The sequence below is a fragment of the Urocampus carinirostris genome, chromosome 16, assembly GCF_059441175.1.
Source record: "Urocampus carinirostris isolate Australia breed hairy pipefish chromosome 16, RoL_Ucar_1.0, whole genome shotgun sequence".
Classification (NCBI taxonomy): Eukaryota; Metazoa; Chordata; class Actinopteri; order Syngnathiformes; family Syngnathidae; genus Urocampus; species Urocampus carinirostris.
The window spans coordinates 19,167,645-19,191,058 of NC_142364.1; the positions used below are offsets into that span (position 1 = coordinate 19,167,645).

The following is a 23,414-nucleotide window of genomic DNA, read 5'->3' on the forward strand; positions in this document are numbered from 1 at the left end:
CGAGCGGTTTGGTGCTACTGTGCGCATGCATCTGCCGCCTCGGATTTCATGTGGTAGTTATGTAGTGAAAGGAAGTCCGTCTCTTTTTATAGAACCGGCTTTTTCGGCTCAACTCATTAAAGAGAGCCGGCTCTCAAACGGCTCATTTGCTTTGATGCATTATATTACGAATCATTATTGTTGTATAAAGAAGTTAAGAAAAAAAGGAAGTATAAAAGGAGAAAATGAAAAAAGACATGTTTGTGGTTATCCCTTTAATCAGTATATTACCAACAATAATTTAATGCAGAAAATGAATTAATAATTTGAATAAGAAAATGTATTATTCTACTTAATTATATTTGCATGTATTTTTTCCTTCTAGAGTGAACGTACAAGCTACTTAATTTTTGAACTTTTTTATGATAAACCTCATTCATGTCGAGAAACTCAGTATCTCACAACAAAATGTTAATTAACAATATATATGATATAACGAAACACATGTACAATACAACATGTTAAACTACATAAATAAACACGTTTAAAAAAATATGGTGTAAGATTATTTTGTATTTTGTAAGGGAAAAAAACAACATTTTGCAAGGGCATGGAGCCGTGGAGGTTGACAGGTATGATATTACCTTTTGTGTGTCTCAAAATTTACTAATTTTCTCTGGTTACGAAAGTACTTCAGGGTTAGTTCCAGAGACAACAGAACATTTTCCATGGTGTTAATATTTACAGGAGTAAAACTAATATTGAAAAGTGTCACTGCTCTTTTAAATTAGATGAGAAATAGCTTTCCAGCTTATTGAGAGTCAGGCTAAAACCTTGTAAATATCAGATAAATAGATATAAAAACTGTTTTGAATGAGCGTTATTCTTTTGTTGCTCTCTTAGTGGATGCCTGCGCCAATAATTGCGTCATATCAAAATCAACCAGCAGACCAAGGGTTTTGTATCAGATCTTTAAATGCTCTTGTCTTTGGCTTACTGTTACGCTTTTTTCTTTTCAAGTGAAAGAGACATCTACAGTGGAACCTCGGTTTTCGAACGACTCTCAGTTCGAACAAATTGGTTCTCGACCAAAAATTTCGAGAAATTCTACGCTTCGGTTTTCGTTCAAAAAATCGGAGTTCGAACGCCGGTACGCTAGGGTGCGATGCTGAGCGGCGTACGGGTGTAGATTGCCCCCACCCCTCGTGAAGAACTGTTATGACGTGCGCGCGCACTTCTTTTCGCTTTCGCTTTAGATATCGGTGAACGGAGTGTTTTAGCCCCTAATTATGCCTCCGCAGCAAAGTTGCTACAGGTGAAAAAAGAAGGGTAGTGCGTACAACTATTGCATTTAAGAAAGAAATAATAGCAAAATATGATGAAGGTGTTTCCGATCTTGCTATACATACAGCATGGCTTCTGCTGAGCACCACAAAGGTAAGAACTCCTATTCATAATTATTTTCTTTATCCTTTAACCGCTCACCACTTTTTGTGGAGACCCGGGTGCTAAATGACGTGTACACGTTCATGTTAGCGTAATCTTTCGTACGGAAGATTACGCTAACGCGGACGTACGATTAGCCTGGGTTAGCTTCATGTTTACGTTCATGGTAAACATTCAGGGTGTTGGAACGGATTAAAACGATTTTACATTACTTTTAATGGCAAAAACGATTTTCGGTGATCGACCAAATCGGTTTTCGAACAGGGTTCTGGAACGGATTATGGTCGAGAACCGAGGTTCCACTGTATATACTTAGATAGAATGGCGTGCGAGGACTTTGGAAGTAAAAAACAAAAGCACCTCGTTGAACTTGAAAGATATCCCGCTGTTAACAGGATGGCGGTAGTGCGTCAATGTGTAAGTAGAGGGAGGGGGGCGGGACAAGGCATTGATAAAACCCCCTCCTCGCTAGTGAGCGAACGCGCGTCGTGGTGAAGACCCTCCATTGAGAAGATTCGAGAAAAGACGTTGCTTTCGTTTCGTACTAGATATCACGTACCAAATATGTATTATTATTTTGCTTCCTCTTCTGTGGTTTGCGCTATTTCAATTGTAGTCTGAATTCTCCTCGGTCCCTCCCTCGCGCTCTCTTACTGTTCCGGTAGGCGCGCGCGCCATCCTAATTAGCTTACCGGCATCCAGAAACGACGTACTTCAAATGAGAATTCACGACTTTAAAGGCGGTAAGTGGATTTTTATGCTTTTAAAGAACATTTTAGATTATTTTGAAATGCGTCTTGTTGATGGGCGTCAATGGACTGTGTGTTTTAGCTCACTGTTAGCATATGTTGTTCCACTTCAATGACACGTTAGCTTGAATGAAGTCTATTTCGAATACTACGGCGGCTTGTTTTATTTTTACTGCGTGTTGTGGAGAAAAGCGACAGACTATGTTTGTCTTTTAACCGCCGCAGAGGCAACCATTTATGTGCGTGTTCGAGTTGTGCTAGTATATCATTTTTACGACACAATGAAAGTCGTCGTCGGGGGTACGAGGTGTGGTGGCCATTTGTCCAAAACTCTGCATGTCCTTGAATGTGTCTCGGTGTAATTTATTTTTACATTTGTAAGTCTTCCATACCTGTCAACTAATACGTTTCGCCCGTGTTCTATACGTTTTTTATCATTTTGAATTATACTCACCGTTTAACAATTTTTGTACGAGGAATTAAAATAAAAATAACATCGATTTTCTTGTAGACCGATCACGTCTGGTCTGTTTTGTCTCAAATCCGAATCGTCTCGGTCAACAGTAGCAAAACCACAACGTCATCGTATGATTGATAATATTGTCACTGTTTTTTCCGAGTAGGTGTTGTTTTTGTAACGTTTATTATAGGGTTATAAGAGTTGTTGTGATTAATAATAAGGGGAGCGGTTGGCTGGTATGGTCTTATGTCATGGAATTACGATTCACTTGATATTAATGTTACACGAAGTGATAAACTGCTCGGATGTCGCACTCGTAAAAATGGCGTGGGGTAGTGATGTCTAGTTCGCAAACGAATCGGCTATATGAACCGGCTCTTGGAGAGACCGGAGGAGCCGGCTCCCTTTAAGATGCGTTTTTTAAGTAATCGTGTTTATTTGTATGGCCCTTAATCACAAAGAGTCTCAAAGGGTTGCACAGACCACAGATTATTGCAAACTACAGAGTATTATTACACCATTTCCTGATCTAAAACCTACATGAGGGCAAGGAAAAACCCCAAAACATAAACATATGAAGAAACAATGAGAAGGGACCACTTCTTCCTCAAGATTGTCAATGTTGTTGTATTTAAAGTTGGTTCAAAATATTTAAAGATTAACAAGAATTCAATTTCATCATTTTTGTAGATCTGTAAATATTTTGGTTATCGATTTTTCCAGAGATGGTTTGTTTCACAATCAGCTTTTTAACCTAGACATGTCAGTTTTTTTTTATTGTATTCCGTTATATTCCGAATGCTTTGAAAGGCTAGTATTTGTTAAATTGACATTTTGTTGCTAGTTTTTCTGAGATCCTGAGTTGCTTGGAAAAAAAAACATTTTGAATTAGTTTGGGTTCACTGTGGGGTGAAAAAAATAAATGTTATTGTTATTAAGTAGGATAATAGATTCTTAAAAAATATATTTTTTTTTTTGTGCATGATTAAGGCAACCCCAAAACCCATCTTTTTTTTCTTATTTTCCCATATTTTTTTTCCTTTATTCCCTTTTCCCTTGCCCTTTTGGTTCCTTTTTCTTTCCCTACCTTTCAAATGAAAAAAATCCTATTTTATCTTTTCAATTTCTCTATTTTCATATCTTTCCACTTTTTTTCTTCTCCTGTTTTATCTTTTCTTATTTTTGTTTCTGCTCAGCTTTTTTCTTTCTCTTATTTCATCTAGACTTATGCTAGCTTTAAGCTTTTTTCTGGCTTGTTCAATTATCTTTTCTTGCGTTTTTTTTCCCTCTGATTTTTTTTTAGCTGATTCCCTTTTTTCTTGTGCTTTACCTCTAATTATTGGGTTTTTTCAAAAAAATGTTGTCCTTTTCTTTCTATCTTTCTGTTTTTTTTCCTCATATTTTACCTTCTAATTTAATCATTTTTTTGTGAGCCAAGCCGAAAGAGCCGGTTCTCTCAAAACGGCGAAATTCCCATTAGCGTGGGGGTGGTGGTGGTGAAGCGTTAAGCCCTATGAATGGATGAAAACACGTGCGTATGATTTAAATCGCTTCAGTAGATGGACTCTTTCCCCCCCAGACTGACAACACGCAAACCAGTTAGTTCAGTTAAACGCCCCAAGTGTGTTGCGTCGAGCTTGGTGGGATTTAGGACTATGTTTTTGTGCAAAGAAAAAGCCGGTTTTGTGCGGCTACTGCTACCGAAAATGGCTGCCCGTGGCGCTAGGCTCAGCCTTCTACATGGTTTATATAGTGAGGCGTTTACGACTTCAGGTTATTTGACAATCCAGACCCAATATTGTATCAATGGGGCTATAGTTGAGTATTCCAAGCAGTGTGCCCCAAGGAATTGCCCGATTTTATCTTTGCAAAAATGCATGTCATTGTTCAGTTTCCTTTTCCATTTATCAGCAAAGTAAGCTACAGCAAATCACTATTTTCTTGTCATATTATCTGCTCATGAAGTATTACAGGTATATATTTAACAATTTATTATGTTTCATTAACCATTTTAGTCATTGATGGGAACGTAATGAACAACGGAATTAATTTGACATGGGACGCTAAATGCATTGAATTCATTATTCTAAAAATAAGGCCTTTATTGTCATTAAATGTCTTAAAGCCAAAATTTTAAAGTCTTTACTGTGTGAACATATTATTTAGATTCATATATGTTTGAACTGAACTTTGTTAGAACTTTGGCTGAGGATCCATAATGTACTGTAAACATCTTTTATTTCCTATTTTGTCTGTCTAAAACGTTAGAAACCTGAACCAAAATGTGCTTAGAAATAAACCTTTGTTTAAAATTGTCTTAAATTCATGTGGTTGTTGTTTGGTTTGTTTCAATTGTGGTTTTTTGTTTTGTTTTAAAAATTATTAAGTCTTGAATTTAACCTGTCTTAAGCTGTAGAAACCCTGTTAATGAAGACTCTCAAGAGAAAATTTTAAGAATGCCATGATAAATAGGCAAAATATTTACAAGGTAGTGCTTAGGGACTGGCTTAAGTTGTAAGAATAATTACATGAAAATTAGTGAAATGATATTAAGCAGCAACAAAATTTGCAAAAAAAAAACACGCATTTTTCAATGCAACTGGCAATATCTTTTTGTTTTGAGTGGTTAAGCTTGCACTGGACGAAAATCATAAAATAAAGTAAAACTATTGCACGTGATTTTTTTTCTTTGTATATCATTAATATAATGTTTGAATATTTTATTCCGTTTGCACGTTTCTCCCTTTTTAATTTTACTTGCACGGAAAAGGGAAGCCCTTGGATTTTGTTACTTGAATAATGATAAAAAAATGGCCATTCATTCATAATCTAACTTAATTATTTTGTAAAAGTAGAACAGTCTAATAATAATTTTTCACTGGCAGACAATGCTTGCCCTTTGGGTATTATATTCTTTATTTTTCTAGAAAATAAACAAAAAAATTTATTTGTGAAAATGTAAAATTGCAAAAAAAATATGAGACCCGATTGGGGATAAACGTTAAGGAAAATGAAAGAATACCTTTTTTTTTAACTAGAAATTCTCCAAGTTCTCAGAATTTAACCTTTTCAGCAATAAATATTTGGCAATTTTCTTGCCTTTCATGATACAATGTCTATGTTCTTTGTTTTTAATCAAAGTCAACAATTCATTAAAGCTGATGCTAAAATGTGATGGTCAAAACATTGTAAATACGATAGACTATTTAAAACAATTAATTGTATTTATTGTAATAAAGTACCTAATAATTTTCTGAAAGGTACACAGCAATGTTTGTAATCACTGCCATCTGGTTAGAGACCATTCATCTATTCAGCTTGTTGCAACACGTCATTTGTGATGAATGATGAATGAATTTTTGGAGTAAATGCGAGTGGACAATTGAGTGTAACTCCTACAATAATAAGTCACTCATCGACTGATAATGTCCCTTCTTTCTTTCAGGATGTTTCCTGCTTATCCGCTCCTCTTAGAGTTGCACAATGGCTGCCTCTTCTCAATGCACACTACCTGAGTCCCCCCAAAACTGTGACCTGTTTAGTTTAATTATAGGATAGCAAAAAATCCCTCAAGTCGGCACACTATACCTCAGTTTTCTTGTCTGGGCTTGATAAGTCCTGCACAACAGGCGAGCCTTCGAGAAAACATATTTATTGATACCACTTATTAGTGGTTTGATATTATAATATAATACCAATATTTATTTGGGGACAATAAGGCCACAATAATGGATGCTACAATGGCAACCGTGACGGAACTTGTGGAAGCAACGGCGGGCCCCTTGACAGGTTACCTATGGCTTCTAATCATCGGCTTCATTATCGCCTTCATTTTGGCCTTTTCTGTGGGTGCAAATGATGTGGCCAACTCATTTGGCACGGCAGTGGGCTCCGGTGTAGTCACCCTAAAACAGGCCTGCATCCTGGCCACTGTGTTCGAGACCCTGGGCTCTGTTCTACTTGGAGCTAAAGTCAGCGAGACCATCCGCACTGGCATCATCGATGTGGGCATGTACAACGAATCGGCACACGTGTTGATGGCTGGATCCATCAGTGCCATGTTTGGTGAGTATCCGCATCGCATACATGGTTAAAAAAATGAAACTAAATGCGTATTGCCTTTCTTGCCTTGCTCTTTTATAAATATAAAGACGAAAATCTGAAATACTTGTAATTTGATGGCAGCCCTAAAAACAAAACGTGTCTAGCTTGATGATTATAGCTATCAACGGCCGTGAATCTGTTACTATAGTAAAGCCGTGGTGGTTACTCAATAATGATTGAAATGTTTAAATTACTGTCCTTTTTTTGGAGTGTAGGACATATACAAATGGTAGCGAAATGAGAAAGCAGTGATTATAAATTGGTAAAACATTTTCTTTCACCTTTTCTTGGCTCAAACTAAGCATTGTAAGTGACAAACATTGAATACTTGATGCCATGTGTTTATTTATATCTTTCAGGATGACCAAATTACCGCCCACAATGCATTCCCCTTCGTTCAGTTCAGACTCTAGAAGAGACCATGCGATACAGACTGGTTTAATTTCGGGCCGTATACTCTGGGCTGGCCTAAAAGTAACGTCAACATGGTACCATGACGATAATAAGTGCGATATCACAGTGGCGGGAAATAAAGTAATTTCGCGTCAACCCCATTAAATATATGTCTTGTTTAATATCTATGACTGTCAACAACAGTGAATCAGTCAGTATGGTAAGGGCACTGTTTATAACTCAATGAAGATTGAAAATGTTTAACTTTCCAAAATCCATGTCGATTGTCTTAAGGTTCTGCTGTATGGCAGCTGGCGGCATCGTTCCTCAAGCTGCCCATCTCGGGAACACACTGCATCGTTGGCGCGACCATCGGCTTCTCTTTAGTAGCTAGCGGCCAGCAGGGAGTCAGGTGGTTCCAGCTTCTTCGTATTGGTAAGTAGCACATGACTTTCATAGTTGCTTTTAGTTAGAATGGCTGGTGGCTGCTTTGTTTGTATAATGAAGCGTTTCAGTCAGCGTTTTGTTACATTGGACACATGAGAACCTAGAGTGTTACTGAAATTATTTTAGAAAGACGCCACATAGTATAAGCCTTATTAATGTTTTTATGAATTTAAGGTTACTGTTTACAGTTGGACACATGTTCTTATCCCAGCCCCAGTGCACTGATCTGTAGCTGCTAATTACTAATGTTGGCGGTAACTGATGTAACTCGACACTGAGCAAGCATTTCCTGTTTGTAACTTGACTGGTGGCAGTTGCCTCCGTACTGGTACATGAAGAGGAACGGACGGGAATTCCACATTGTTGCCCGATATTCTTTTGCGCTACTTCAAAAAATAAAGATCCTCTAGAGATTGATGTATAACTATCACTTTTGTTTTATTTACAGTTGCTTCCTGGTTTCTGAGTCCCCTCCTTTCTGGTATAGCATCTGCTGTGGTTTTCTACTTTGTGCGCTCGTTTATCTTGCGCAAGGTACGTTTTAAAATGTGAATTTTAAAGAAGTACTGTATTTTTGGGAGATTCAGTCGCTTTGAATTTATTACTGTTGTTAAGTGTTTTTACCATGGACACATTTTTACGGATGTAATGATCACAGTTGCTAGCATTAGTGACGAGCAGTGCTGGCATCGCTGTTGGCATCAACGTAAAAACATAAATAAGAAAGATCTTTTGGGCCAAATCGCCCTGTCAGCTCAACAATTGTAATTTGTTCTTGCAGAAAGACCCAGTGCCGAATGGACTGAAGGCCCTGCCTGTGTTCTACGCCATCACCATGGGAATCAACCTATTCTCCATCATGTACACCGGAGCTCCGAGTGAGTGTCGTTGTCTCGTTCAATTCTCTCTGTGCCTGCCCCTCAGCAACAGTTAAATATAACTGTTCCCCTCATTAGGACTGCAGAGTGCCCACGCATATTCCAGACGCAACCAGACTGTTTATCCTTAAGATGTTTATTTTAGTGTGTTTTTCGGGGCTTTTTGGTTGCTTGTGGTTGGGAGTGGGTCATAGGCGTAATGAAAACAGTCTCCAGGCTGACAGAAATAAGATTTCACTTAGTCTTGACGTCACTGTCTGTGGCCTTCAGACGTGGAAGAGGAAAAGAGAAGTAACAAGGATGTTGACATTGGTTAGAGTTGCACTATTGTTTACAGCCTGTACATTTTGCCTATGAAGGTCAAGAAACGCTTTGATTAAATGAGCAACTTTTGCTCCTTGTGTGTTCTTCTCTCTACAGGGCCTAACAAGATGTTAGCTGGCCTGGGCCAATAAATGGTGGCCACAGGCCAGAGTAGGACCAGATATGGTGCGCTGATGTGCACATATACACATCAGCGCACTGGGGCGATCACTTGTGCTTCCATCTGAACCCATGAGCCTGCTTAGCCAGGATCATGTGGCTTAAACAATTTTTTAAAAGGTGCGAAAAGCATTTGAGACACATCAACAACTGCCCACCTGCCACACATTTATCCACATTTTTCGATGGGTAGCCTCTCTTAAATGCAACTTCATTGGACACTGGACCGAACCGCAACATGTTTGAGTACCCAAGCTAGGACGGAGGGCCTTCAGATGTTATTGTGGTGGTGCCAAATAATCTTAGAGAATCCAGGGCACATTCCAGTACCTGATACATGCTCACCAATGGCTGAGACCATTTCAGCCAAGCCAATATGATCGCAGGACAAAGCAGTTCTGGTTAAGCCGTCCATTTTTTTAGAAGGATTTGATTATAATGATCATGTGGTCTTTTCAATGAAGAAGAATTCTGCACCAATCAAACATTTGCATTGAAAGGCCACAGCATCTGTCAGCCAGTAAACAAATCCCCTTTTCACACACCAGACAGCGTGAGCGCGTGTCTGGGTCATTGTGGGCAGACAATCCGACCTGCGCACCAGCCTCCATTGATGAGCTCAATGTGTTTGGCTGGGTGGATATTTTCTGCCTGAGTTACTCTGAAAAACAAACGCCGAGGGGCGTTTGTCGTTGTGTTGACAAACGGCAGACGCATTAAGTTGCCTTTTTTTAACTTCCTGGAAGCAACTCAAGAAAATCCCCTCCCGGGGTTATCTTATTTTAGATATTGATTTATTGTAATTCCGGGACCGAAATGCTGAACTCAAGGACCCTTTTTCCAAGTTGGTGACCACTCAGCTAGAAGTTAGGCCAGCGTTAGGTCAAGTCGCCCATAAATTATTCCACTTGCCATTAGTTGTGTAATTTAAGTTGGCGGCAAACTGAGAGTCAGGAGGGGGGGAAAAAACAACACTGTAATTGTGTAACCTGGTCCACAGCGCGCTGAGGTTTTTTTAGGGAGGAGTGTAAAACGCCTCTGTGGTCAAAATCCCGTTTCCTGTGCGGTACCCTTCTCCCACCTAATGGGCTGCGGCGCGACAGTTTTGCAGGATGCCTGTGTCTGAGTCAGTATGACACACGGGCAGACTGACGTGAATGGCGGCTGGGCTCCAAAATCCAGTTTTGGATAATTTTCCAAGCCCATCTGACACCTGTTTGTGACCATCTCATGCACAACCCTCGCCAAGGGCAGCGAGCTCAGCTGTTCAACTTGCTCGTTCCTGTTTATTCCCACCACGGAGGGCGGCTCCGTTACATAACCGAGCAAACGACTACGAGGTGCTCTGCAGTCTCATGCTGCAGCGTGAGAGAGGTCCAATGCGGACTCTGCCCCTGAAAACACTTTATCGCTCGGCCTCACTTCTCCGTTTCTGTTTGTCCTTCGCAACAGAAGTTATAAATCAATGTGGCCTATGTCCCTTGGAAGGGGGAAAGTAACTTTTGTGCCGGCGCACTGCGTCATCCTGACGTCGGCTGTGCCAGTCTGCTGCAAAGTTGGCATCAAAATGACCCCCCCTCCTTTCCTTCTCAACGTGGAAATGTAATGTCTTCTTTTATGGAACTCTTGAAAGGGTTTTTTCTTCTTTTTGTAATATTACATAAGTGTTTGCATCAAAGGCTTCCACATGTTGAAATAGCCCTGCAACGCCACTGTGTTAATATTTACACACCACACATTGATGGCGCATGATGTTGCTTTCACTGAATCCAAGATCCCTCTTGTTACATAGTTGTCATTGACAAAGCCTGTGCCTTGTCCGCTATAAAGTTCCTGTTATGGTCGCACAATCTGTACTTGCAGCACGGTTTTGTTCTTGCATGAGAGTTAAAAATAGAACTATTTCAACCACCCCTTATTTTCCTTTAAGCAACTAGATCGCATATAGATAGATAGATACTTTGTTCATCCCCGAAGGGAAATTCACATTTCCAGCAGCATCCCTGAGCTGAGAACAATCGAGAACAATCGAAAATAACACGGGAGCTGCTGGAGTGGCTGCCATTCGTGACGGCGCCGGAAGAAAAGATTCAATTTGAATCATGTACAAACAAACAAACAATGTCCTATGATTTTATAAATTTACATCCCTGCTTACGATTAGCTTTCATGCAGCTGCTCAACTTCTCTCCTGGTGGGGACAAATTAATTGCTTTCAACTATAACATGACATCATAGACATTTCATTTCCTCTTGTTCCTAGTATGATTAGTAACACTAATTTGCATGTTTGTTAAGAAATCTGAAAGATTCACTTCATTCTTTCCCTGCACTGGTTTCTCTGCTGTATCTTTGTCGAAAACTAGCAAAGTTTTTTTCTATGTCATAAAATAGCTTAATTTTTTTTTTCTTTACCCCAAAAAGTTTTTTTTATGCCATAAACAAATAACGTAGTCTAAGCTATAAACTAGCATCTTCTTGTTATACGGTTAAAACTAACATAATCCTCTGAACTGAAAAACAACATTCTCTTGACTCGGCCTCTTGGCTGAGAACAAGTGTCTCGGCCCGTGGCTTTGTAGTGAATTATGAATTGACCGATAATGGATAATTGATAACGAATATAGAACAATAACCCTTATAAAATCCCCCCCCCCCCATGTCAAAAAGTTTTTTTTTCTTTGACAAAAACTACCATAATCTATTTCTTTGCCTAATACAAGCTTTTTCCCTGCCACGAATGAGCAATATCTTATACACCAGAACTTGGCCTCAATATCCGCTATGAGAGAAATTCTGACTTGAGAAACAGCGTTGTCTTTTTCAAATCAGAGAACACGCGTTTCTTCCACACAACCAGCATCCTCTTAGCTCTAAATTTAGGTAGCCATTTAGTGCTACAAAAAGTAACATTTTTTAGGAAACTGATTGGTAGGATCATTAGCAAACAAGCTGCAAACAATGCTCCAAGGGACTTTTTTCCCCACCCCCATTTCTGCCTACAACACTTATATTTTGACATAGCTGTGAAATCAGACTTGTAAATTTGGAATTCAGTGGATAGGAATGGAACTTGTTTGGAAAGTGAGATTTCCTCTATTTATGTTAAAACATTGACAAAAATACGTTTTTATGCTGTTCAAATTACATCACAGTTGTTAAGGTAATGTCACATGACCAAGAGCAACTGATGTCGTTTTCAATTGTGGCTAAATGGCTAGATCTGGATTTTTTTGCTACCCTCCTCATATTGTAATGTACAGACTAGTTGTATTCGAACTGTTGCCCTCCCCCTCGAAAGTGTTTCAGTGACCATTCTTAAAGTTGGTACATCAAAGGCCCGTGGAGAAAGGTGGCGCCCGCTGCCCGTTTGTTTAAATACCTGCCCTTTTGTCCCCCTTCCCATTCTCCATCCGACCATGTCACGTCCACCCGGTGGTCCTCCAGTGCTGGGCTTCGACAAGCTGCCCTGGTGGGGCACCCTGCTCATCTCTCTGGGCTTCGCGCTGCTGACAGCCGTGGTGGTGTGGTTTTTCGTCTGTCCACGCCTGAAGAAAAAGATTGAAGGTAAATCAAAGACTCATTGAGTGCAAAATTGCTTCCTGGCTGGCCACACACTTTCAATGGTTTAGTTTTTAATCGATTTATTGGTCATTAAGGGAAACTGGCAGGCTGCAAGTCTGCTATTTTGGTCATAGTGAGGAGCCTACTTGGCCTTTAGCTAGACAGTCTAAAAAAAAGTCTGACTGTATGAAGGTGTCAACACGACATTTACAACGTGCCTTTGTGACCACCTATGCTCTGGTCATAGCTAGTTTGGTGGACGCACTGTGGACACATGAGATACTGGAAGTGTTGTTGTAATCAGACCAGAGTCAAGTTCGGTTCTAAAAAAAATCCAGCCCAACATAACAAGTTAAACAAGACTGTATAAACATGAACATATTTATTATGCATGTGCCTGCAGAGGTTACATTACCAACAATCTTTCCTCATTTAATTTTTTAAGAGTTGACGCAAACATTTTAAGGCCGTCTGTCATTTTGACGGGTTGAAGGTTGGGCTATAAACCACTGCAGCAGTACCTCTTTTAAGAATCTAATGCTGTTCTTTAAGAATGATGACTGGTGGATAATACAAAAGGCAGCGAGAGAGAAGCCCAGCCTGACCCGAAAGTAATGGTTGACATTTTAGGTCCAAAATTAAGATGGAACCTCTAAATCAGACCCACTAAACGTTTAGTGGTCCAAATTTTTCTTAGGTTTAAGGGTTAGAGTTAGGGTCCTTTAAGTTTTCACACCATTTATTGTATACAATTACCATTTTGCTAAATGTTGACTAAATACAGTAAGCTATTTTGCAAACCGGTTTCATTCAATAGATAATTGTGAAGTGTGAAATAAACTCTAATTGAAATTTAATTATATAAAACATTTCTGTTATGACTGGGCAATAAATCACATAAATTTAATGTCTCCATTTTAGTTTCTAATTTGCTAAATTGTAAAATTACTGGTAGGTATTTAAATTTTATTAAAAGTTGGTGTTGAATAAATAACGTGTCTATGTAAACACAGTTTTTGCCTGAGCATTTTGCTCAGGAAGTATTTAAGGTTTGTTTAAGATTGTAATAACCGGACTGACAAATTTGATTTTGGGCCAAATTATCCAGAATATCTTAATAACTATGCTTCAAGTTTTGTTAAACTTGCAACAAAATATTAATTTACCACATTTAGTCGTGTACAGCACACCAGAGACGAATGTTTGAGAACCGAGAAATCAAAGTTGTCCCGAAAGATGTAAACAAACACAAAAAAGTATGATGAGGGAAACCACTCCTTGGTGAATCAAACTTTAAAGGACATTAGATACAAACATAAAATTCACAATGTATTTATTACGTTCATAGTTTATGTTGTCGATAAATGATTTTATTTATAGCCACACATATTCAACAAGGTTTATCACTTAAAATGCTTAGTGTCAGCTGAGAGCAAGTGAAACAACTTTTTTTTAATTGATTTTTAGGATATAAAAAAATAATAAAATAGGGGTGTGACTTGTGCACAAATAAGGTTCAGTGGAACCTCGGTTCTCGACCATAATCCATTCCAGAACCTTGTTCGAAAACAGATTAGTTCGATCACCAAAATCATTTTTTCCATTAAAAATAATGTAAATCCTTTTAATCTGTTCCAACACCCTGAATGTTTAACGTAAACATAAAGCTAACGCAGGCTAAACGTACGTTTGAAAGATTACGCTAACATGAACGTGTAAAAATATAAAAATCAGGTCATTTACAAGTCATTTAGCACCCGGGTCTTCACAACAAGTGGTGAGCGGTTCATTGGAAAGTTGGGCTCCGTTCCAACACCCTGAAAGTTGGGCTCCGTTCCAACACCCTGAATGTTTACCTTTAATGTTCAACGTAAACATAAAGCTCACCCAGGCTAATCGTACGTTCGCGTTATTGTTAAAGAAAAGAATAATGAATAGGATTTCTTACCTTTGTGGTGGTCAGCAGAAGGCGCAGGTGGACAGTGGGGTATTCCCTAGCAAGATCAGACATTCGCACACCTCCTTCATATTTTGCTATTATTTCGTTCTTAAATGCAATAGTTGTGCGCACTACTTTTCCTTTTTCACCTGTAGCAACTTTGCTGCTTGCACTGATTTTCTTCAGAGGCATAATTAGGGGCTAAAACACTTAGTACACCTATATTAAAAGCGAAAGCAAAACGAAGCACATCCGCACGCGAACAGTTGGTAACGAAAAGAGCGATCTACACCCGTACGCCGCTCAGCATTGCACCCTAGCGTACGCACTCACGCATTACTGGCGTTCGAACTCCGATTTCTTGACTGAACAGCGAAGCAAGAATTTCTCAATTTTTGGTCGGACTCCGATTTGTTCGAACTGATATATGTTCGAAAACCGTGGTTCCACTGTACTTTAAATCTTTTGAATAACCTTGGTGAACTGATATTTTCTGCTGGTCATAGGGGGGAACATAAATGTAACAGTTGAGCACCAAAACCTTGCCAGCTCTGTACCAGATCACCTTAAATCCACAAACTTGTCATGTGAGATCCAAGTCCGCTTTTATAAGGGAAGCTGCAAGCGGTATTGTAAATAAACTCCTTGTCATCTGATCCTTAAACAGTATTTTCCCTCCCTTAGTCCGCACTGACTGTATGTGCACGGAATCCCGTGTTCGTTCTCGGACTTGTTTGTGTACATTTGGACGAGTCTCCAGCAATGTCTCACTCAACTTAACTTCCCCTTACTAGGTGATAGCAAATCCTCCAGCCCTTCGGAGAGCCCCCTGATGAAGAAGGAGATGATGGAGCCCAGTTGCCCCATCCTCAAACACACTGACAAGGAGCCGCCAGCCCTTGAGCAAAGCCCCGCTGCCCCTACACCTCAAGAGGAGCGCCACGTGGCTTTCGATATCGGAGACGGCGACGAGGGGGACTTCGTCAAAGAGCGCAAGGTGGCCTTTGATGTCGGAGAGCCCGATGAAAACGAGTGCAATGAAAATGGTAAGCAAAAGTATGAAGGTGGTGTACAGTGGCCCCTTTACATATGACCAGTTGTTCCTGGATCAAGTTTGTATCTAGAATTCCTTGTCTTGAACAAATTTTCCCCATAAGAAATGACAGACAACCGATAAATAGGTTCCTGACCTTCCAATCCCTGTTGACTCTAAATAGTTATAAAACACACCTTCCAGGTCTGTAAAAACCTATTCAAATGGTAATTGAACATAGAAGGACTGCAGTAAGAAAGATGGTCCAGGCTGGGTTAGGGATCCTGACCCCTTGGTGCCAGCCCGGTCATGCAGAGATCAATACGATAAAAAAAAAAAAAAAAACACAACACGAGTCTGCAGGATCGGGTTTGCAGGGTGAGAAGCGGACAAGCTGATGGTTGCTTTCAGCGGTATCTAGCGGTAGCGTTTGGAAATCCTCGTAACTCTGATTTTCTCGTATATCGGGCAAGATTTCTTCTCGTCAAAAGGCCTCTCGTATCTTGAATAGCTTGTATGTGAAGGGGCCATAATATATATAACATTCTTTCATTTAGTTTTTCAAGGATAGTTCTTAGCCTGCATGAAAATCGCTCACTTTTAATAGAAATTCACTGTTTTGAAGTAACTAAGGATGACATTATTTGTATATATCCGAGGAGAAAATGTTTTGAGGTGGGTTGGGGCAGTATTGTGAGATTTTTCAGAGTGAATCAGGAATTTGAGATGTGTTGTTATAATTTTTTTTAAATTACTATCAGTGTTGTTTGCGCGGGTAGGAGTACTGTATTTATGTGTGTAACACAATAGATTTGATCTCATTATCATATTTTTATTCACCCTACCAGAGACGAATGTTGGAGAATGGAGAAAATAAAGTAAAATAAAAGCAAAAGAATCACGATAGACATTGGTCTATCCGATGTGAAATCTGTCATTTAAAGGACATTGAATAAATACATGTGAATTTAATGTTGGTATTGTGTTTAGTTGTCAGTAAATGATTTAAAAGGCTGCATGTATTCAATGTTTGTCACTTTCAATGTTTAGATTGAGCTGAGAGAAGTCAAACAAAACTTCATACCGATTTTAATCAAAATAAGGGTGTGCGTTATACACAAATGCAGTATTTCCTCCATACGCTTCTCATTTCAAGTCATGTTTATTTGTATAGCCCTTAATCACTAAGTCTCAAAGGAGACCACAGATTAATTGCAAACCACAGACTATTATTACACCATCCCCTGATCTAAAACCTACACGAGGGCAAGGAAAAACCCTCAAACCTCGACATGAGGAAAATGAACAAACCTTGAAAAGGGGCCGCACATGAGGTAATCCCCCTTCCAGGATGACCAGGCTGCAATGGATGTTGCAATAACGAATAATACACAGATATTGTAAACATAAAATATAGGTTTTCATATGCTATAGAATAGAAGTGTGTTTTAAGCTTAGTTTTAAACAGTTCCACTGAGGTTGCAGATCGAATCTCAGTAGCGTAGCAATGGAAACTGATTATTTTATTATACTTGCGAGTTAAAACACTTAATGGAAGCATGTAAATGCTGAAAAGAAGGGGGCCAAGTACTGAACCCTGCTGAACACCAGAGGTAACAACAGGGGGCTCAGATGTCATTTCACCATATTTAACACTGCAACTTATCTGGGAGGTAGGATCTCTTCAAACCCTGACCCATTTTCACGCCTGTTATATTGTATGCATTTTTTTAATAAATCTTATTCTTTCATATGTATTTTTATATATGATTAAATCAAAATTGTCATCCCTAGTCGCCAAGCAGCTGAGCAATGGTACTTCCACTGGCGACTGTGAAGTGCAATTCAGCAACCGGCCGGCGCAGATCCCGAGCAACGGCTACAGCCAGTACCACACGGTCCACAAGGACTCGGGACTTTACAAGGACCTGCTGCACAAGCTGCACCTAGCCAAGGTGGGCGACTGCATGGGCGAAGGCGGCGAGCGTCCCATTCGCCGCAACAACAGCTACACGTCCTACACCATGGCCATCATCGGCATGCACGGAGACTTCAAGCACAAAGACGGCGAGCTCCCGGAAGGGGACAAAGTCCCCGGGCAGGACAAGAAGCGCATCCGCATGGACAGCTACACTAGCTACTGCAACGCCGTGGCCGAGCACGCGGCACCCGAAGGCATCGGCGAGGACGACGTGTCGTTGGAGATGGGCAAGGAGGATGCGGGCAGCACGCAGAGCTCCATGGACGAAGATGGTGCAGATGCAGACAAACCAGAGGTGTCCACGCTCTTCCAGTTCCTTCAGATTCTCACCGCCTGTTTCGGGTCCTTCGCCCACGGAGGCAACGACGTCAGGTAGGAGTCCACATGCCGCGTTGATACTATGGCTGAAACTTATTACTATTTCAAAGCCCCACTGTGTGAAATTTTATCACGAAATGGCATTGTATCTTCTAATGCGAATGAAAACCAGTGCCACGAAGCATTGCGGAGCAGCAAGTTGCCAGACAAACATGGCGGTGACCATAGGTAGGAATTCCACTATGCAAAAGAAATATAAAATTTATCGACCCATGATTTTTTTTATTTTTTTTATAATATAAAAAAATTAACATTGGAATGACAGTTCAGGTGTTTTTGCTAGGTATTCTTATTAATGTTATTGTGTTTACTGACCAAAATGTTTTTTGTACGACTAGGTGGCAGAAAATATTGTACACTGTCCCTTTAATAGTCAGACTATTAAGGCGATTAGTTGAATCATTATACATTTTTTTCCCCATAAATTTAGCGTGCAAGTTATTTCATTATGTGGAGGATAAGAAACAAGAGAAATTTGTGCAATGAAAAAAATTATTTTCTTTAGAAAATCTGAAACCAATCAAGCTGGTTAGGTAGAGACATGAATCCATGAATAAACCTCTGTCCATTTTCAGGGACCGGCTATGAAATTAAAATCTATTACATTTGTATCCTTGTAAACCAAGCACATCCTTATTAGTAGCAGTAGAACAGTAAATAAAACAAATTCGGTGTGCATTTTGTGAAGTTCATTCAGTGGGCAACTGCAAATTCTGTAACAATAGAACTTATCGATTCTCAACTGTTCAAAAACACGACAAACGTCAGTTAAAATATTTTGACAGGTTTGTTTTTCGGAGTGCATGCATTCAATTTCAAATAAGTCTGTCAAACAGTCTGGCATAACGCTCAAGCTCTGTTATAGTAAAGCATACGTGTATGTAAGATGTACAACCATGTCATCAAAACTGTATTGGCTTGAACGTTGCATGAATCTTGTAGAGGCGAGTCAGACTCCGTTACCTCAAACTCTCCAACTGTTCATTTTAAATGTTCATGCATCACCGTGGCACTGCCGTGATACCGAGGTCTGCATTGCAAACATTGCAAGTAGTCTTTTTATTAGCTGTATCTAGACGAGAATGCTCCTAAACTTTGGAAGTTTTGGTACTCTGAGTTGATGTTGACCACATAATTTCTGTATGTTTATGTTACTGCTCGAGACTGAGACGCCAATGTGCAGAAGCGACTCTCACTAGAGATTGTATTCATGTAGAGATGCCTCAATCTGCTTGAAAAAATATGTCTGGCGACAATAGCTGGCAATGAAATTCATTGTAGATCATTTTTATTATTGGTATATGTTGATTAAATGTTGATGCCTTAGTGACTCGATACAATTTATTCAGTGGGCATTGGTGCTGATGTTTCTGTTTGTGTCCACGCAGTAATGCCATCGGCCCGTTGGTGGCGCTGTGGCTGGTGTACAGCAGCGGCAGCGTAACGTCCAATGACCCCACGCCCACGTGGCTTCTGCTCTACGGAGGCTTGGGCATTTGCATTGGCCTGTGGGTTTGGGGCCGAAGGGTGATCCAGACCATGGGCAGGGACCTCACTCCCATCACCCCTTCGAGGTAAGATTTGCCTCCATTTCAACAAAGGGAGGACACAAATGGCAGTAAATTCTCTGTAATTAAAAATAGTGATTTTTAAAATCAAATGAGCTCATATTTACCCCCTTAAAAAAACACACATAACAATCTTATTAAATTAAACAATTTATTATATTTGGAGTCCTAATTTTTCCTCTTCAAGCTCAGTCACTTATGCTTAATCGGGAATCGAGCAGTGAGTCAAAAATCCATGGCACCAGAAACTAATGTTGGATAATTGAGAATACAAAGTCATCCATGTTGGTATTCTGTTCATACTTTGTAAATCACTTATTTTAATCATGGCCGCACCTATTCAACAATTTTGGCACTTAACTTGAATTGAGCTTTAGAAAAGGTGGAACACATTTTTTTATACGGGTTTGCAATAAAAAAAAATTGGGTGCGCGTTATAGACAAATATGGTACACCAGGCCTTTGTCATAAAATCGATAATATGTGGCTCGAGAGTAATTTAGCCCTTTGGTCACCGTACCCATTTTCATCATCGTGACTGTAAATAATAATAAAAAAAGGAAAGTTGACAGCGCGGGCTGCTACTTCAAGGAAAAGTGGAAGTTGAATAATTTTTTTCACAAATCCGAAACGACTGCGCTCCCAGAATTTAAACGTGAAACGCTGACCGTTATTATTTTTGTGAACAGGCCTTGTTTTTTAAGTCGTTTAATGTCGCAATCTTTGTGATCGTTATTTGTTGAATTGTGCGGTTCGCAAATGTTTAGACTCGGCATGATCGCGCTTCTGCGGTGCAATGGTTTGTGGGGAGTTAGGATAGTACATTTTGCTCTAAAATATGTTATTGCTTTGTTTATTTGGGACTTGAAAGTTAAGTAAATTATGTTTATTGTAGTAGGTTTATAACCTACTTGACAGTCTGAATGACTTACTGGGTCCAATAAAGGAAATTAAACCTACAGCAAGAGTCGTAACACCCGTTTCGCTTCCTTGATACCTTTTTTGGTGGGGAGAAAGTGAACACCGCCCGTCCAATGAAAATGCTACAAAGGCGAGCAATGAAAACCTTTTCACGGAGGAAGAATTTATTACTGTCCTGAAAATGTTTGAGAAAATTCAGTCGTCCCTCACAAATTTTAAGCTTACGGAATCTGGCCCGCTTTCTGAAAATTATGGACAAGCTGTGCGCTACACTAAATAATGGCAAGATGTTTGTCTAAAACCTGGTTTCAATGACATCCCTCTCCCCCGTACAGCGGTTTCAGCATCGAGTTGGCATCGGCACTGACCGTGGTGGTGGCTTCCAACGTGGGCCTGCCCGTCTCCACCACACATTGCAAGGTAGGACGCCTTGGTTACGGTTTCTGATCGTCCGCGACAGTCAAACTGAAAAAGGAATGTTGGTGACAGGTGGGCTCTGTGGTGGCCGTGGGTTGGCTGCGCTCCAGGAAGGCGGTGGACTGGCGCCTTTTCCGCAACATCTTCATGGCCTGGTTCGTAACCGTGCCCATCTCGGGCCTCATCAGCGCCGCCATCATGGCCATCTTCATCTACGCCTTTAACGGCACGCTGTGAACACAGCGCCCCCTTCTCGGAAGGCACGGGCGATGACTGCTTTCGGGCAACGAGGAAGAAAAAGAAACTTGTTTCATCGGGTCTTTGGATTTGGGCCTTTCGTACAGGCCACAAATTGTCTCGCTTGTTTCAAGCCGGGCCTGGTAAAGGACAAGTCGCAGTTCTTAGTTCTCGTTTTCTTTTTCTTAATCTGTAAACGACTTGATTCTTCCTTTTTTACTTTGCAGTTATGTAAATACAACTGTGCCGTTTTAGCCATGTCGAGAAAAAGTACATAAAAAGAACAATTCAAATGCAGTATTAGACTTTCCTGTTTTTACACGCGCTGGATAGATGCTCATTTTTTTTTTTCCCCTCTCAAACTCATTCGCTAGCCTGATGTATACACTACAATCAAAGCTCAAAGCAACAAAGGTTAAGAATAACTCTGCAACAAAGCGAAATATTGGTCTGATATTTAGATTCAGATTCAGATCTACTTTATTGTCATTCTAGTACACGTGTATACAGAACGAACATGCGTGATGTGATTTTTGAAATATGCCTCAGGCCAAAACAAAGTGCATAAACAACACAAACAACGCCGCTTCTTTGAAGTATCAGTGCAGCTATTAAAACACTGAACATTTTTACTTGAATTCGATAAAAGAATGTGCTGTAGCTTGATGCCATCGATCCTTTCTTGCATTTGCCTGTTACAACTGCCTTTATCTGTTTTTTCTTTTCGCTTTCCCGATAGCTGAAAAATATGTTCGAGGACAGACCTGTTGCATTCCACTGTTTGCGTTTGATCCCCCGCCCAAAAAAATGTCAAAAGCTTCTCTTATATCGGATGTGCTCCATTTGCCTTAAAAGTGTTTCATTTGCCCTTTATAGGTACCAAAGACTTTTCTATTTTCAGTTTTTCAATTTTGATTTTATTTAAATAGGCACATGAACACACTGGTTTGCATTGCGGATGGAACGAGTCGAAATGTGACGTGTGACTTTGAAGTTTTGCAATAAAAGTCGAGTTCTGAGTGTGAATGTCGTGTTTGTATAGCTCTTTATCGCAAGAAGTCTCAGGGCTGAACAGACAACTATATTTTATATATATATATATATTAATGCTACGACTATATTAGCTGTAATAACCTACTATCAAAATGTTTAATGCAGCGCATCCTGTGGAGACTGATGCTTCACGTGAATACTCTACAGTGGCTTGCGAAACTATTTGTCCCCCTTGAACTTTCCTTTTGCCACATTTCAGACTTCAAACATCAAGATAGAAAACTAATTTCTCATGAAGAATCAACAATAGAAGGGACACAATCATAAAGTGGAACACACTTTATTGGATACTTTAAACTTTTTTTAACAAATAAAAAAGGAAAAGGTGGGTGTGCAAAATTATTCAACCCTTTACTTTCAGTGCAGCAAACTGTCCAGAAGTTCAATGAGGATCTCTGAATGATTCAATGTTGATCTAAATGACTAACGTTGATAAATGGAATCCACCTGTGAGTAATCAAGTCTCTGTATAAATGCACCTGCACTGTGATGGTCTCAGAGGTCCGTTTAAACCGCAGAGAGGATCATGAAGAACGAGGAACACACCAGGCAGGTGCGAGATACTGTTGTGGAGAAGTTTAAAGCTGGATTTGAATACAAAAAGATTTCCAAAGCTTTAAACATCCCAAGGAGCACTTTGCAAGCAATAATGTTGAAATGGAAGGAGTATAAAAGTTTAAAATATCCAATCAAGTGATTGTGTCCCACTTATTGTTGCTTCACAAGAAATTACAGTTTTCTATCTTTCTGAAGTCTGAAATGTGGCAAAAGGTGACAAAGTTCAAGGAGGCCAAATAGTTTTGCAAGACACTGTATCGGGGTTCCTACAGCTTAAGGCAAGTTAAAATCGAGACTTTTTTTTTTTTTTAAATTTTAATACCAAGTCAACAACAACAAAAATCGAATCAAGTATTTCTTGTAACGCCTTATAGTACTGTACATTACCTTGGATGGCTTTTAGCCAAGGACAGCCACTTCTCATAAAAAAAAAAGTTGGCCTAAAGTTTAAAAAAGAAAAAGGCAATTGATAAAAGTACATTTGTTTAAATTCCAACAAATTTAAATTTCATGTGTTTACATTTTTGGACTTCATAAAATTGGATTTAAGACATTTTAATTCTAATTAAGGACCTATTTTAAGAATAATCAATTCAATGCCACGGTCGTGTGGTTAGCCCACAGTGCAGAGGTTCAGGGTTCAAGTCCACCTATGACAACCTCCCTGTGTGGAGTCTGCATGTACTCCCTGTGCCTCCATGGGTTTCCTCCCACATTCCAAAAACATGCATGTCAGGTTAATTCGCTGGTCCAAGTTGTCCCTAGGTGTGAATGGAGTGTGTGTTGTGTGTCTCTGCGACTGGCAACAAGTTCAGGGGTGTCCCCT

General features: G+C 39.8%; 1 protein-coding gene across 1 annotated transcript; it reads left to right on the top strand.

Moving 5' to 3' along the window:
* The first annotated feature begins 1,887 nt into the window (after window positions 1–1,887).
* Window positions 1,888–22,003, top strand: slc20a1b (solute carrier family 20 member 1b). Its single transcript, XM_088355524.1, has 11 exons — window positions 1,888–2,168; window positions 6,080–6,699; window positions 7,426–7,566; window positions 8,027–8,112; window positions 8,360–8,456; window positions 12,387–12,506; window positions 15,237–15,488; window positions 17,270–17,828; window positions 19,223–19,408; window positions 20,659–20,743; window positions 20,813–22,003. The coding sequence occupies exons 2-11, from the start codon at window positions 6,363–6,365 to the stop codon at window positions 20,975–20,977; spliced, it is 2,028 nt and encodes a 675-aa protein (XP_088211650.1). The 5' UTR covers window positions 1,888–2,168; window positions 6,080–6,362; the 3' UTR covers window positions 20,978–22,003.
* Window positions 22,004–23,414: the final 1,411 nt, after the last annotated feature.

Excerpts from the sequence above, each read along its gene's own strand:
- slc20a1b (XM_088355524.1), top strand. The coding sequence starts at position 6,363 with ATGGATGCTACAATGGCAACCGTGACGGAACTTGTGGAAGCAACGGCG. Across the intron at positions 6,700-7,425 it reads ATCCATCAGTGCCATGTTTG|GTTCTGCTGTATGGCAGCTG; the intron begins GTGAGTATCCGC and ends GATTGTCTTAAG. Across the intron at positions 20,744-20,812 it reads TCTCCACCACACATTGCAAG|GTGGGCTCTGTGGTGGCCGT; the intron begins GTAGGACGCCTT and ends TGTTGGTGACAG.